Source organism: Vigna umbellata, chromosome 9 (genome assembly GCF_029865625.1).
Source record: "Vigna umbellata cultivar VRB3 chromosome 9, Vumbellata_1.0, whole genome shotgun sequence".
Lineage (NCBI taxonomy): Eukaryota > Viridiplantae > Streptophyta > Magnoliopsida > Fabales > Fabaceae > Vigna > Vigna umbellata.
Window position 1 is genome coordinate 23,270,412 of NC_142173.1, and position 13,807 is coordinate 23,284,218.

Sequence of the window (13,807 nt, forward strand, 5' to 3'; positions counted from 1 at the left end):
TTTTATAAATAAAATGTTAAATGATTTATTTAATAGAGAATATTGTTGTTGTTTTTCCTAAAATGTCACTTATCATGACACGAAACCATATAATGAAAAATTCTTTTAAACCACTGTAATTGAAATTCGACAATTGCAGTTTCACTTACCAAATGGATGTATGAACATCTATTCCAAGAAAAAAGAAAAATTACATCATGCTCTTATTTTTAAAATAGATAGTCAATTAAATTATGTTGTTTTTTAGGTTATATTATTTTTAAACTAATGACATTAATTAAAAATTTAAGGGAAATATCTAGTTTCTAAAACCAGTGAAAGTTAGAGTTATAAAGAATGGATAATAATATTTTCACACGTATAATGGATTGAAAGGTGGGTGCATGTGGTTTTTGTTAAAATAATAATATACGATAAAATTTTAATACAAATTATAATATTATTATAATGGATTGAAAGGTGGGTGCCTAGGTTTTTTTACGGCCGTTATATTATTATTTGGATATCACTATTTTGATACCACATTTTCTTTTATTACCATCTTATTACTATTTACTTTTTTTCTTTTTTTAGAAATGTAAGAATTAACTTTTGTTAAAATATTTTATTTTTATAAAAATTATCAAAATGATAGTTAATAGTGTGGAATAACCTTTTTTTTTCTCATTATTTTCAATAACAATGTGACAAGCAGAGCCATATATACGGAGTCCCGTTCTACTTGTTTCTGCGCATAATCTGAATAATATCTTACGGATATTCAAGTGTGAAAGATGGCAAACAAAAATGCTTCTTTGCACATATTTTTCTTCCCATTCCTGGCTCATGGCCATATCATACCTTGCGTTGACATGGCCATGGTGTTTGCTGCAAGAGGCGTGAGAACCACCATAATCACCACCCCACTCAATGAACAAAACATCTCCAAAGCTATACAAAAGACGAAAACTCATCAAACCAAAGAGATCAACATCCAAACCATCAACTTTCCTTCTACCACCGAGACTGGTTTACCTGAAGGATGCGAACACGTTAACACCCTCCCATCTCTAGCTTCATTGCCAGCTTTCCATAAGGCTACCAGGTTGCTGGAAGAGCCATTTGAGCAACTGTTGCTTCACCACCACCCAAATTGTGTTGTTGCAGACATGTTTTTCCCATGGGCAACTGATTCTGCTGCCAAGTTTGGAATTCCCAGGCTCGTGTTCCATGGGATGAGTTTCTTCTCATTGTGTGCTTACGAAGTAATGAGATTGTACGAGCCTTACAAGAACACTTCTTTTGACTCAGAATTATTCGTTCTCCCTAATTTTCCTGGTGAAATCAAAATGACAAGGTTGCAGGTGGGAAGTTTTTTTAGGAAAGATGACGTGGAGGCGAAGAGATTCTGGGAGGAAATTCGTGAATCAGAGGTGAAGAGCTATGGGGTGGTTGTTAACAGCTTTCATGAACTAGAGAAGGATTATGCAGATCATTATGTGAAGAAATTTGGGAGAAGAGCATGGGCCATAGGTCCGTTGTCTCTTTGCAAGGAGCAGAAAAGATATAGAGGAGGAAAAGAAGATGAGCATGAATGCTTAAAGTGGTTGGACACGAAAGCAACTGGTTCAGTTGTTTACGTGTGCTTTGGGAGCATGACGAAATTTCCTGATTCTCAGTTTCGAGAGATTGCTTTGGGACTTGAGGCGTCAGGGAAAGAATTCATGTGGGTAGTGGGGAAGAGAGAAAAAAATGAAGAAGAATGGGTGCCCGAAGGATTTGAAGATAGAACGAAAGAGAAGGGAGTAATTATAAGAGGTTGGGCACCTCAAGCGTTGATTCTTGAACATGAAGCTATTGGAGCGTTTGTGACTCATTGTGGATGGAATTCAACATTGGAAGGTGTGGTAGCTGGGGTGCCTATGATCACTTGGCCTGTGGGTGCTGAACAGTTTTACAATGAGAAGTTGGTGATTGAGGTGCTGAAGATTGGTGTGCCTGTTGGTGCTAGAAAATGGAGTAGCTTTATGGGAGATGAGGATTGTTGCATAAAGTGGGATGCTGTAGAAAACGCTGTGAAAAGGGTATTGGCAGAGGAAGAAGCAGAGGGAATGAGAAAAAGAGCAAAACTGCTTGCTCATATGGCAAAACGGGCGGTGGAAGAAGGCGGCTCTTCCTACTCAAATTTGGATGCGTTGGTTCAGGAGCTGCTCCCCCTATCCCTTTAACGCGCCTCAAGAACATCCCCTTTTTCAATTCATATTTGTCGCGACAAAACCAAACTGTCCGAAATTGTGTTATCTTTGATGATTAAAAGTTTCAATCAAATGTTTGTGGTTAAATTTCTCTTTCGGGTTGGATAATGTATTCAAAGTTATTCTTTCCAAAATCCAGGTTACGATGCTCTTTCTCATCTCTTTGTCATAGTTGGCGAGAGTGTCTCTAAAATATAATCTAACGCTTAAAAGTGAATCACTTTTCGTAATAATTTTTTAATAAAAATTAGTAATTAGAGTTAATTATTGTCATCTTTCGTGAAACATATATTTATAAATATTATATTTAGCTTACTAAATCTAATAAATGATATTATTACTATTAATTGTCAATAAATGACTATTATTTTCATATTGATTGTTCAGATTAATTTTCAGACCAATCGATTATTTTCTGAGTGGATGGTTTTTTTACTGGATGGTCAGCCCGTCCTTGGCTGGTTAGATGTACAATGTGTATGAAGAAAATTTATTTATTAGTATTCAACCTAACTTCATAATTTTAAAACATTTAAAATACTAAACTACTTAAGTTTTATGAAAAAAACAAATATTATTCATATGTTCATAAGCTAAGTTTCATATTTAAATACATACAAGAAAGTGAAATATGATTTTTGAGTTAGGAATAACATAAGTATTTTATATAAATTTAACTCATATCTAATAAGTATTTTCTTTATATGAGATCTTTTATTTAAAACATAGTTAATTATGTTTTTGTTTTATTAAAATTTATTAATTTTTTAAAATTTTAATATATTTTAATTTTAATTTTGAAATTGAACAATTAATATAATTATTTTAATTTAATTGTGTTAATTTCTTTTATATGTTAAAGTATATTTTAAATTATAAAATGATGCTGATAATCTAAAACATAAATTGACGCGTTAAAAAAATTTATGTAAATTAAAAGAATTATATTAATTTATTTTTAAAATTTAAAATTATACCAAAATTTGAGAGATAAAGAAAAATTAATTTATCTTCAAATTGAAAGCTTTGAAACATATTTAATTTTTTAAAATATTTATCAAATTATAGTCGATTGTTTTTGGATTTTTTATTTTCTCCATAATTCGGTGAAAACTCTTGCTGTATATACTAATCCGAAAATATAATTAATGAGTTTAAATTTGTCATTTTCACGGCAAAACTGGAATTCCCGGGGCCCAGTATTAGTTCCCATGTGCAATTAGAATTGTAATTATGGTTGAATTCCGAGTTTCTGCTGATGCTTTGATCAAGTTAAACGACGGTGCATGGTGCAGAAACACGGTTGATGAAGCGGTTTAATTTTACCAACAACGGTTACGGTTGAAGCAAATTTATGTGAACCTGTATTGTTCGTTGAAGTAGGTTGCAGATGTGAACGTTGATTGATTTATTATCGAAGCAGCTCCTTTCATCAATTTATTCGGTGTAGTAGTATCTGTTCGGTGGAGGACCAAGATTTTCGTTTTGAATGGGCCAACAGATTTTCCATTTTATGGCAATGTTGTTAACATTGAATGGAAAGTGCCGAATTTAATTGGATTATTTTTGGCAGCTGTTGGATTATTTTTGGCGTTTCTAGAACAATATTGGTTCAACAAGCACTAACTCTATGCAGTGACGTGACAGCTGCAAATTAATTTGGATCGAATTGATTCAAACACTAGGTTAGTGAATCAGATAGCTATATTCGTGAAACAGATCGCTTAATTTAGTTCCGCAATTGAAATCGAAACAATCCTATAAACGGCGCCACTTAATTCGTCGCACAAATGAACAACTGCACCAAACCCTTCAACCCCCTCCTTCCATCGTTCAAAAACCAAAAACTAAAAACCACAAAAATCAAACAAATCCAATGACTCTCTCCATTTTTTCCGCCGCGGCCCCCGATCCACTCTTGCCAAGCCGTTATTCGTCGTCGTCTCATCGTGCCTGATCTCCTTCGACGCCTCCCTCACAATCGACATCCATCACCACTTCTCCCTCCGAGCTCCTTTCCTTCTTCCGTGACATGGCCTTCATGCACCGCATGGAGATCGCTGCTAACTCTCTACAAGGCATAACTCGCTTCTGCCACCTCTACGACGGCTAGGAGGCCACCACTGCGGTCATGGAGGCTGGCATCACCAAAAGACTGTATCATCACCGCCTACCGAGACCACTGAACTTTCATCAGCCATGGTGGCACGTTGCTTGAAGTGTTGGCAGAGCTGATAGGGCACAAGAAAAATATAGGATTGTAGAATAAAATAGTATTGTGACTTGATTATATTTTTCTCTATGTTTAACAAGTGTTATGTAATTTACTTAATGAGAGCTTTTGGATGGATTAAGTCGTCTTGTGTTTACATCTTGGTTAGAAGATAAGTGTTATTTTATTATTTGATTTTATTTTACTAACAGTGGTGTGGTTGTTAGAATATGATGTGTGTTATTATTCATGCGATATGTTGGTTTGACAGTATGCTAGTAGAATAAAGAGATTCTATGACAACTTATTACGACATATGAAATTTATTTGTCATAATAAGCCGGTAACATTTTCCTAATGAAAGTAAGAATTAATATGACATTTCTATAAAGGTTTGTCATAATAATCACGCTTAATTTACCACTTATCATAATAAGTTGGAAATAGTAACATTTTCGTAATAAAGTTTGAAACATATCATGATAGGTTATAAACCACCTATCATAAAAGCTCTCTGAGTCCCTAAATTCTTCTAGATCATTCTTCGCATATTTTTTCACGCATCTTCTTACGAATTCTCTCTTTCAAAGTTCATCTTCGTTCCTCTCCAAACCTCTTCTTTCGTAATCATTTTTCTTCACACTCACTCAAATCAAATACTTTCTTTCTCTCCCTCTACAATGGCCTCAACCTCAACCTTCACCACTTTCTCTCTACTCCATTCTGCCACCTTCGCCTCATCTTCCTCATGCGTGCAACTCTCCTCCTCCCTTCGCATCCGCCCCCTCACGCACCACCTAAGGTTTAGAGTGGCCGATCTGTTGTTGGAGGCGAATGTGGCGGTGCAGGTGGCGGCAATTAGGGTCACGAGGGATAAGAGACGGGTGGTGTCGATGGCGAAAAAGAGCGTCAATACATGAAGCATGGCTTCTACGACCCGAATTCCACTGTTTCAGTTTCGGATCATCACGCGGGTCAAATCCGAATGATCGAAGAATCGCTTCCTTTTGCCTCTATATCTGGTATTCTTTATATTTCGTCGACACATTACTTTCACTCTCTTTTACAATTATTAACAATTATAAAACAATTTTGATTTTCTATAGAATAGTGTGTATTCATACTTGTAGGTGGTGTAAGTATATTGTCACCAAATGTTTCTTGGAAACGGTGGTTCTACTTTGGAATTGGATTTTATGATATTGAGTTATATTTTTTTTTCAATTTTTTGAGTTTGTTTAAAAGTGGTAACTAAATACTATCTATTAATTGTTGACTACTATTTTATTTATGTTCTGGGTTGTCTAGAAAAGCATACGGAATGGAAGAAGATAATAGTTTATGTTGGGTGTGTTATAGGGGGTAGTTCTTGATACTTGGCCGAGAAATTTGGGGCAACCAATGTTGCCATCACTCTCAGTCTTATTCAAGCTTAAAGAGCTAATGCTCTTGCTGCAGCTCAAGGATTGGCTCACAAGGTCTTAATTTCTCGATGTTAGCATAAAGCTAAAGAGAAGAAGTTTTGATGATGTCTCAAAGTCAAATCTCAAGTGCTCTTATTGTAAGAAGATCTTCATGAAGACTTATTTGTATAAGCTTTTGTAATCTAGTAGAGTTATGTATAGGATATGGTTTATCTTTGATTCTATGTATTGTTTGCCTTAGGTTGCATTAAAATTTGTTTTGAAGAAAACCTCATTTTATACTCAAGATAATCAATTATAAGTAATCAATTATGACTTGCCATAATTCATTATCACTGGCAATTATGAGAATTTTTAAGCAAATTTTTTATTGTTAAGCATTCATTAAAAGCATAATCAATTACCATAAGTAGATAATTGATTATCACACGTTAATTAGCTGACAACGAATTTTTAGAGGTATACTTGAGTGAGATCTCTATAAATTGGATTGAGACTCTCATTCTAAAATACGAAATACGTTTATTTGAAAAATCTTATCTGTTGTGTGCATTGATAAGTGTTCTAGGGTTTATGTAACCCTTGTGCGTTGACTTTGAGAACTTGGTGTGGACATAGAGGGAGAACTTTTACTGGGAGTGTGATTGAGTGTTGTTGTTGTTGCTGAGTTAAAGCCAATCATCCTTTGTGAAGATTTAAAGGAGGTGTTCATCCTTCGTGAAGCATTTGGAGGAGGTGTTCATCCCTTATGGGTTTCAAGGGAATTGAGTTTCATCTCTTGGGGTAATAAGAGAAGTGTTCTAACCTTAAACTATTTTATTTTCTTTGTAATTGTAACAATTTATTGGTTTATGATAGTTAAGCGTTAATTCTTGTTTGAGATTAACAACTAGATATAGAATTTGTGATCCAAATTAGTATAAAAATAACCTGTGCAATTTTCTCTATTCTTTACTCTTTTATTTGTTTAAATTTTTATTAAGGAATTTATATTTTACAAGAAAATTATTAAAGGTATTATTTGCGATAAGAAACCAATTTACCACTCTTTTAGTTTGTTGCACACGTTAACCATTCCGTTGCACCGCTCTAACAATTGGTATTAGAGCTTGCTTTGATAGTAATTTAAAATGACAAAGCAACATCAAGCCTTTGCTGAGGGTGACTCTATCAATATACCTTCATTGTTTACTAGGGAAATTTATGTTTTTTGGAAAGTGAGAATGCAAATTTTCATGGAATCTATTGATAGTGAATTTGGGAAACTATCACAAATGGTCCTTTTGTTCCTACGATGTTTATTAACAATTTGTAAGAATCCAAACTGTGAGAACAATGGAATGCTAATGATAAAAAAAGATCCCAACAGGATGTAAGGGCTCGTAACATAATATCATCTGCCTTAACTATTGATGAATTTTACAAGATCTCAACGGTAAGACTGCTCAAGAGATGTGGGAGATGCTGAGAGTCATCCATGAAGGAACTGATGATGTTAGGAGAGCTAGAAGAAATACTCTAATCCAAGAGTATGATCAGAGCATAATTGTACTTTTATGAATTGTTTGCTCATCTCATGATATAACATTTATATATATTCAAGTTATAAGAGAAAATGAGTTTAGATGATATGTTTCACATAGTGTTTACATCTTAGAGCTATTGAATCAAAAGTAAGTGTAAGAGGTATTTTATATCGCTTATATATGAGAGCTATAGCAATGGAGTTTAAATGACATTTTATATATCAAAACTACTAAAAATAAGTGTAAGTGATATCTCATATAGTTGACATATTATAGCTATTTCATATGCTTAAACGTTATCTTGTAGCATTTACTTGTCAAAGCCAACAAATATGTGAGCGAGATCATACATGACTTATAATAATTTTAATTATGTTAGTCATAAGATCAAAGCAATTATTTAACATTAAATATGAATGATATATGACTTCCATAAGTCATCAATCATTTATGCAATACATATACATACCAAAGCAAACATAGGTGATAAATAATTTATGCAACGTATATGTGTATCAGGGTAACTCTGCATATCATATATATACTAGAGAAAATATGACAAAGCAAATGCATAAATAATATGAGATCATATGATAGAGCAAATGTATTGACAATATTAGAGCGAATGAAATGGTGTGAGAATGTATAAGAGTAAAAAAATGTTTTCAAAAATATATTCAATGTTTTAACAAAGATAAGACTTTACTTTCTCCTGTTTATGAAAATGTACTCCCCCTAACCCCTATACACCCCTTAACTCCCCCTAAATTAGATAACCTATCAGTGTTTAACATACTTTCTCCCTCTTATTTGATAAATACAAAAAAGGGTTTGAAAGGACATCATTTCCTAGATGGAGGTGGTAGTGGTTGGGTGTTTGGTGTAGGCGAAAGGATTATCTTTTGTGCGAGGGTGTTGATGGTAGTGACAAATTCTAGGAACTCCTCATTCTTTTAAGCTAGAATAGTAGCAAGTTCTGCAACAATGTGAGCAAAATGTTGTGCCATGATATCATGCATTTGTTTGCAACAAGGTAATAGACGTTGGGTTAGAAGGTAGTTCAAGGTTTAGGGGTAGAGTGTTTAAGGGTTGTGGAGTGCAGGTGATTGTTTGTTGAGTTGGTTAGACGGTAAAAGGAGGAGAGGAGGTGGTGGTTGATTCGTTGGTCTATGAAGCTTCTTGAGTAGAGATTGGACGATGTCTTCAGAAATCTGATACCAAACGATGTTTTTAGAAATCTTTTGAGGAAGATTTTATATTTCTTCCCGATGTTTCTCAGTAGAGGCAACTCTTTCACAAGTGATTTCTTCATTTTTACCAACTGTTTATGCTGTCAACATTGAGATACTATTCTTAATTTCATTTCACAGATGAACCTCTTGATCCAATAATATATCTTGTCGTCAGGTAAGGTTGTGATAAACAACTCAAAGTGTGTTAGGCTGGTTACATTGCGTTGCCTTATTGTTACACATTTCTATCGGATTTCGACAAAGTTGATATGGTAGATCTCTGTGTATTCTTCCATATAGGTTTAGGCACGTCCAGTGTTCATCATTCACAAGTTTCTTGTTTACCATATTCCATGGACCCATCCTTGGTTGATCCTTTAATCCTTGGTTGCTAAGTGTAGGAAGATGATGTATACGAGCATCAAGTAATACTAGATGCTTCGTATTGTACTTGGGGAAGATGGGAACGTTACATCTAGAAACCTTCCTAAGTACACATTTGTAGACATCAATTAGGATGTTGAATCCATAAGTGTGAAGTCATTGAGGGTCAATCCATTGTTCATCCTTCTTCTTCTTCTTCTTCTTCTCAGGCTTGTGAGAGCTAAGGCAACATGTCATTCTTGTTGTGGCGTAAGCTACTTCAGTAGTTAGGTTCAATTGATCGACCATATGTGAGATTTGAGGTTTAGAGCAATGTTTAAGGGAGGCAAAGTGCAAAAGGTTTGAGAGAATATTAGAAGGAGAAATTCTTTGAACGGAAAGTGTGAGAAACATAGGTTGCACACTTGGTTTATAAGGTTTGAAAAAGGCAGCAACATTTTGAGGGAAAAAAGGGTTTTTGGGGAACTATGACCGGTGAGTAATAATTACCATCATGTCTCAATAAATGCATGTTATATGTTTATGCTTAATTTACGAAATTTGAAATGCCTTTTTTATCCTAGATGTTGCTTATTGAGAATTTGGCACAACACTAAACACTACTATGCATGCAATCAGAGGTGTCTATTAGACGATTTGTCTTAGACCATACAAAAGAGCATGACATCTCTAGATGATATGTCTTATGATGTTTAGTTTTGAATGCTAAATGATGTGAAATAAACACATTAAATTAAGACATTCACTCAATCAGTCTCATGCCCATCATGTTTTTCAATTTTTCAAATCTTTCTTCAATCAAGGGTTTGGTAAAGATAGCACTTCTATAATAAACATCAAGGTTAGTAGGTTCCAATAAGATAGTGGAAGATTTGTTTAATAGCAGTCATATGGGTTTCCCTAGGGTCAGATTGGAATCTAGCACATAAGCAAACTTTAAAAATTATATCAAGCCTAGATGGAGTAAGATATAATATGAACTAATCATTTGTCGGTCGATGGTGTTGTCCACTTTTGTAGAGATTTAATCTAGCCTTAAGCTAGTTGTTGGATGCATAAGAGTCTTCATCTCCTTTTCCTGTTCCAACTTAAACTTCTTGACCAACTCCCTAATGTACATCGTTTGTTGTATGTGTCGACCTCTTGCTTTATTTGCAATCGAAGAAAGAACTTCAATTCACCCATCATGCTCATTTCAAACTCATCCTACATCATCTTGGAAAAATCTTAGTAAATATACTCATCAGTAGCACCAAATATAACATTATCTACATAAATTTGAACTACGATGAAATCATAGTTGATGATGGAAAAATCTTGGCAAAGATTCTCATGGAGACTTGTTTTGTGTTAAAGCTTTTGTAATTCAGTAGTTTTATGTATAGAATGTTATTTATCCTTGATTCCATGTATTGTATGCTTTAAAATTCTATTTGGAGTAGAAAAACTCTGCATTAACCGATTAGCACTTACGATAATCGATTATGAGATAGAGATTTTTGAAAGTAGCTAAAAACTCATGTTGTCTTTGGAATAATCGGTTACCAGCCTATGATAATCGATTATCCATAATCGATTATGACTTACCACAATCGATTATCACGATTAGCCATTGGAGTTCTAATGCATGTTTTTGGCCGTTGTGCATTCATTAAGTGCATAATCGATTATCATAAGTGGATAATCGACTATCACGCATTAAACAGCTGACAACAGACTTTTGGAGGTATCCTTGAGTGAGATATTTCTATATTGATTTAAGACTCTAATTCTAAAATACAAAAATACCAAATTCTTATTTATTTGCTTATGTGTTGTGATAAGTGTGTTCTAGGGTTTGTGTAACCCTTCTGCTATGGCTTGGAGAACTTGGTGTTGACATAGAGCGAGAACTTTCACTAGGTTTGTGATTGGGTGTTGTTTTTGTTGATAAGTGAAGCTTGTCATCTTTTGTGAAGATTCAGAGGAGGTGTTCATCCTTTGTGAAGATTTAGAGAAGGTGTTCATCCTTTGTGAATATTTAAAGGAGGTGGTCATCCTTCATGAAGAATTTGAAGGAGGTGTTCATCCCTTGTGGCTTTTAGAGGGAGTAAGTTTCAATGTTTTATATTTATAGTCTTTTAATTACATTGAATTCATTAATTATACATTTACTTTAATATAACTTTCACTACAAATTTGAGTTAAGACCGTTAGTTTCACTATCCCTGCAATGGGACAAGAATCCTTTCAAAAGAGATTAATTGAATTTAGTCCATCTTAAGGTATGTCTAGCTTATCTAACATTTAATCTTAAAAATAGTTGTTTAATGGTTAGTGAATTAAACATGTTAATACACCGTAAATTGAAATACATATTTTTACAATAAAAAATCACTTTTATAATTTATTTATATATTTAACAAAAGTACATATGATGACTCATCAATAATATTTTCATAATTGTTTCGATGCATTTTATGATGGCTCTTCACTTTTTTATTTATTTATATATTTAACATAACTGGATAAAATATTCATAACATTGTTATTCTGCATTAAAAATCCTGATTTATACCATATGATGGGTTTGAATTCATATTTGTGGGATACAGGGCAGAAGGTATATATGGTTCAATTAAAAGCTTAAAAGCATGCTTAATTATGGAATGAAAACCTGATTGCATGAGATAGGGTGTTTAACAAAATCGGTTTGGTAAAGTATTATTAGTGATCTTGGTCTGACACGGATTGGTGAAATTCAGCATGTAGCTTGTAATGTTTGAAGTCTTTCCTTTCTTAAGGACTGGCACTAGTAAAAAATCGGGTTTTTACAGCGCACATTATGCCACGGTTCAACGAAAACCGCAGCATAATGGTGCGCGGTGGCAGTTTTGTAAATAAAACGAACATATATGCCGCGGTTCTACTGGGAACCGCGGCATATACCCCAGTCAACCATTGCCTTTGACGCCACGTATGAATAAAAAATTAAATAACAGAGTATATGCCGCGGTTCTCTGCACAACCGCGGCATATACCCAGCCAATTTATTGCAGGTGCTGACTGGGTCAGAGAATTTCAGAAGTTACAGGGGGTATATGCCGCGGTTCTCTGGGGAACCGCGGCATATACCTATAATTGACTAATTTTATATTATTTTACTTTGTTGTAGTATTCTTCTAGTTGGAAATGTCAACAATATTGTGGCAATCAAATCGTTGAAGTTAAGAAAGATTGGTGTTTATATGTAACTAGTACATGTTTATGGGTTATGTTATGGTGACCTACATGGTTATAGGTACACATAGGATATATATGTTATGGTTGTATATGTTGTCTTATAAAGCAATGTCATGTCATGACACATACTAGACGATTTAACGATTATATTTTGAAATATTATTATACCAATAATTTTTATTCATATTAATGAACATTTTTTTTGAGACCTTTGTCATATTTTTCTCAATATTTTATATTTTTTTTTGTATATAATAGAACCAATAGATAGTGTGGGTTTGTACATAACAAAACAAATATTTTATATTTTTTTTTCAAAAAATATCAAATATTTTTTGAAATATTTTATTTTAAAATTAATTATTTTTTATTTTAAATTTAGACCAATAGATAGTGCTTTTTTTGGAAGCGCTATCTATTAATAGATAGTGCACAAATAGATAGCACTTAAAAAGCGCTATCTATGCACTTTTTTGTAGTAGTGAATAATCGGTATTCAGAAATGCTTCACTCACATTGTGAATCATCTCATTGGATGAGGTAAGTCTTTCGACATCGATGAATTAAATATAAAAATTCTCAAATCGTTGGATAGGACTCTACAACCAAAGGTGACCACTATAAGTGAGTCACAAAATCTCAATACCATGTCAATGACTCCATTGTTTGGTAAATTCGGAGAACATGAACTGAATCTCATAAGATTGAATGAAGATGAAGAGAAAGGCAAGAAAAAGATGGTGGCCTTCATATTCGAGATGAAAAAGGAAAAAGGTTTAATACTTCTTTTGATCCCTCGAAAGGGGGCAAATGTTCAATTGCGTCCTACGTTTTTTAAGAAGTTCAACGTGGTCCCAACTTGTGAAAAAAGAGTACAATTAAATCCTTTTTGGTAACGGCATTAATTTTTTAACGGGCCAGCTGACAGGTGTACTGAAGTTTGCAACGTGTGTAGGGAAGGTTACCACGTGGCTGTGTTTAGGGTTTACAACATGGCTGTGTGAGGCAACAGTGTTCTTACATTGCAATGTTTTTTTTTCTTTCTTTTTTTTTTTGAAAGCTATATCAGAAACAGCCCCAAAGCCTTTTCGTTCTTCAGCAGCTCAGGAAACCCTTATATATATATATATATATATATATATATATATATATATATATATATATATAGATATAGATCCCCATCAAACCACCCAAAACTCATTATTTATAATTGTGCCACAAGGTTAAAACGAATTTACAAACAAATATACGGTTAAATTACCAAGAAATAATCTACTTAAGTTCATTAAAATATCATTTCCAGTACTTGGAATATTGAGTTTACAATAAATCATTACAAACAGTCGTCGGTGATTAAGTTTCAAATATGAACATTTAATGCCTGTGAGAATTGCTCATCTTAGAATTACAAAGAATTCTAAGATAATTCATCCTGCATATAGATAATTCTATCTTTCAAACCAACTACGCTACTACAGACAACTAACTAATTGATGAAATTACAAAGAATAAATCACTTGCATGATTTTCAGAGTGAGAATTGCTCATCTTAGAATTGGAATCCAACTGCTAA

The 13,807-nt window shown here is 33.6% G+C and overlaps 1 protein-coding gene across 1 annotated transcript; it reads left to right on the forward strand.

Annotated features, from left to right (window-relative positions):
• The first annotated feature begins 600 nt into the window (after positions 1 to 600).
• On the forward strand, positions 601 to 2,207 carry LOC124820006 (scopoletin glucosyltransferase-like). The gene has a single exon (XM_047291615.2). The coding sequence runs from the start codon at positions 774 to 776 to the stop codon at positions 2,205 to 2,207; it is 1,434 nt and encodes a 477-aa protein (XP_047147571.2). The 5' UTR covers positions 601 to 773.
• The last annotated feature ends 11,600 nt before the right edge of the window (positions 2,208 to 13,807 follow it).

Bases quoted from the DNA above. Each gene is read 5' to 3' on its own strand.
- LOC124820006 (XM_047291615.2), top strand. From the start codon at position 774: ATGGCAAACAAAAATGCTTCTTTGCACATATTTTTCTTCCCATTCCTG.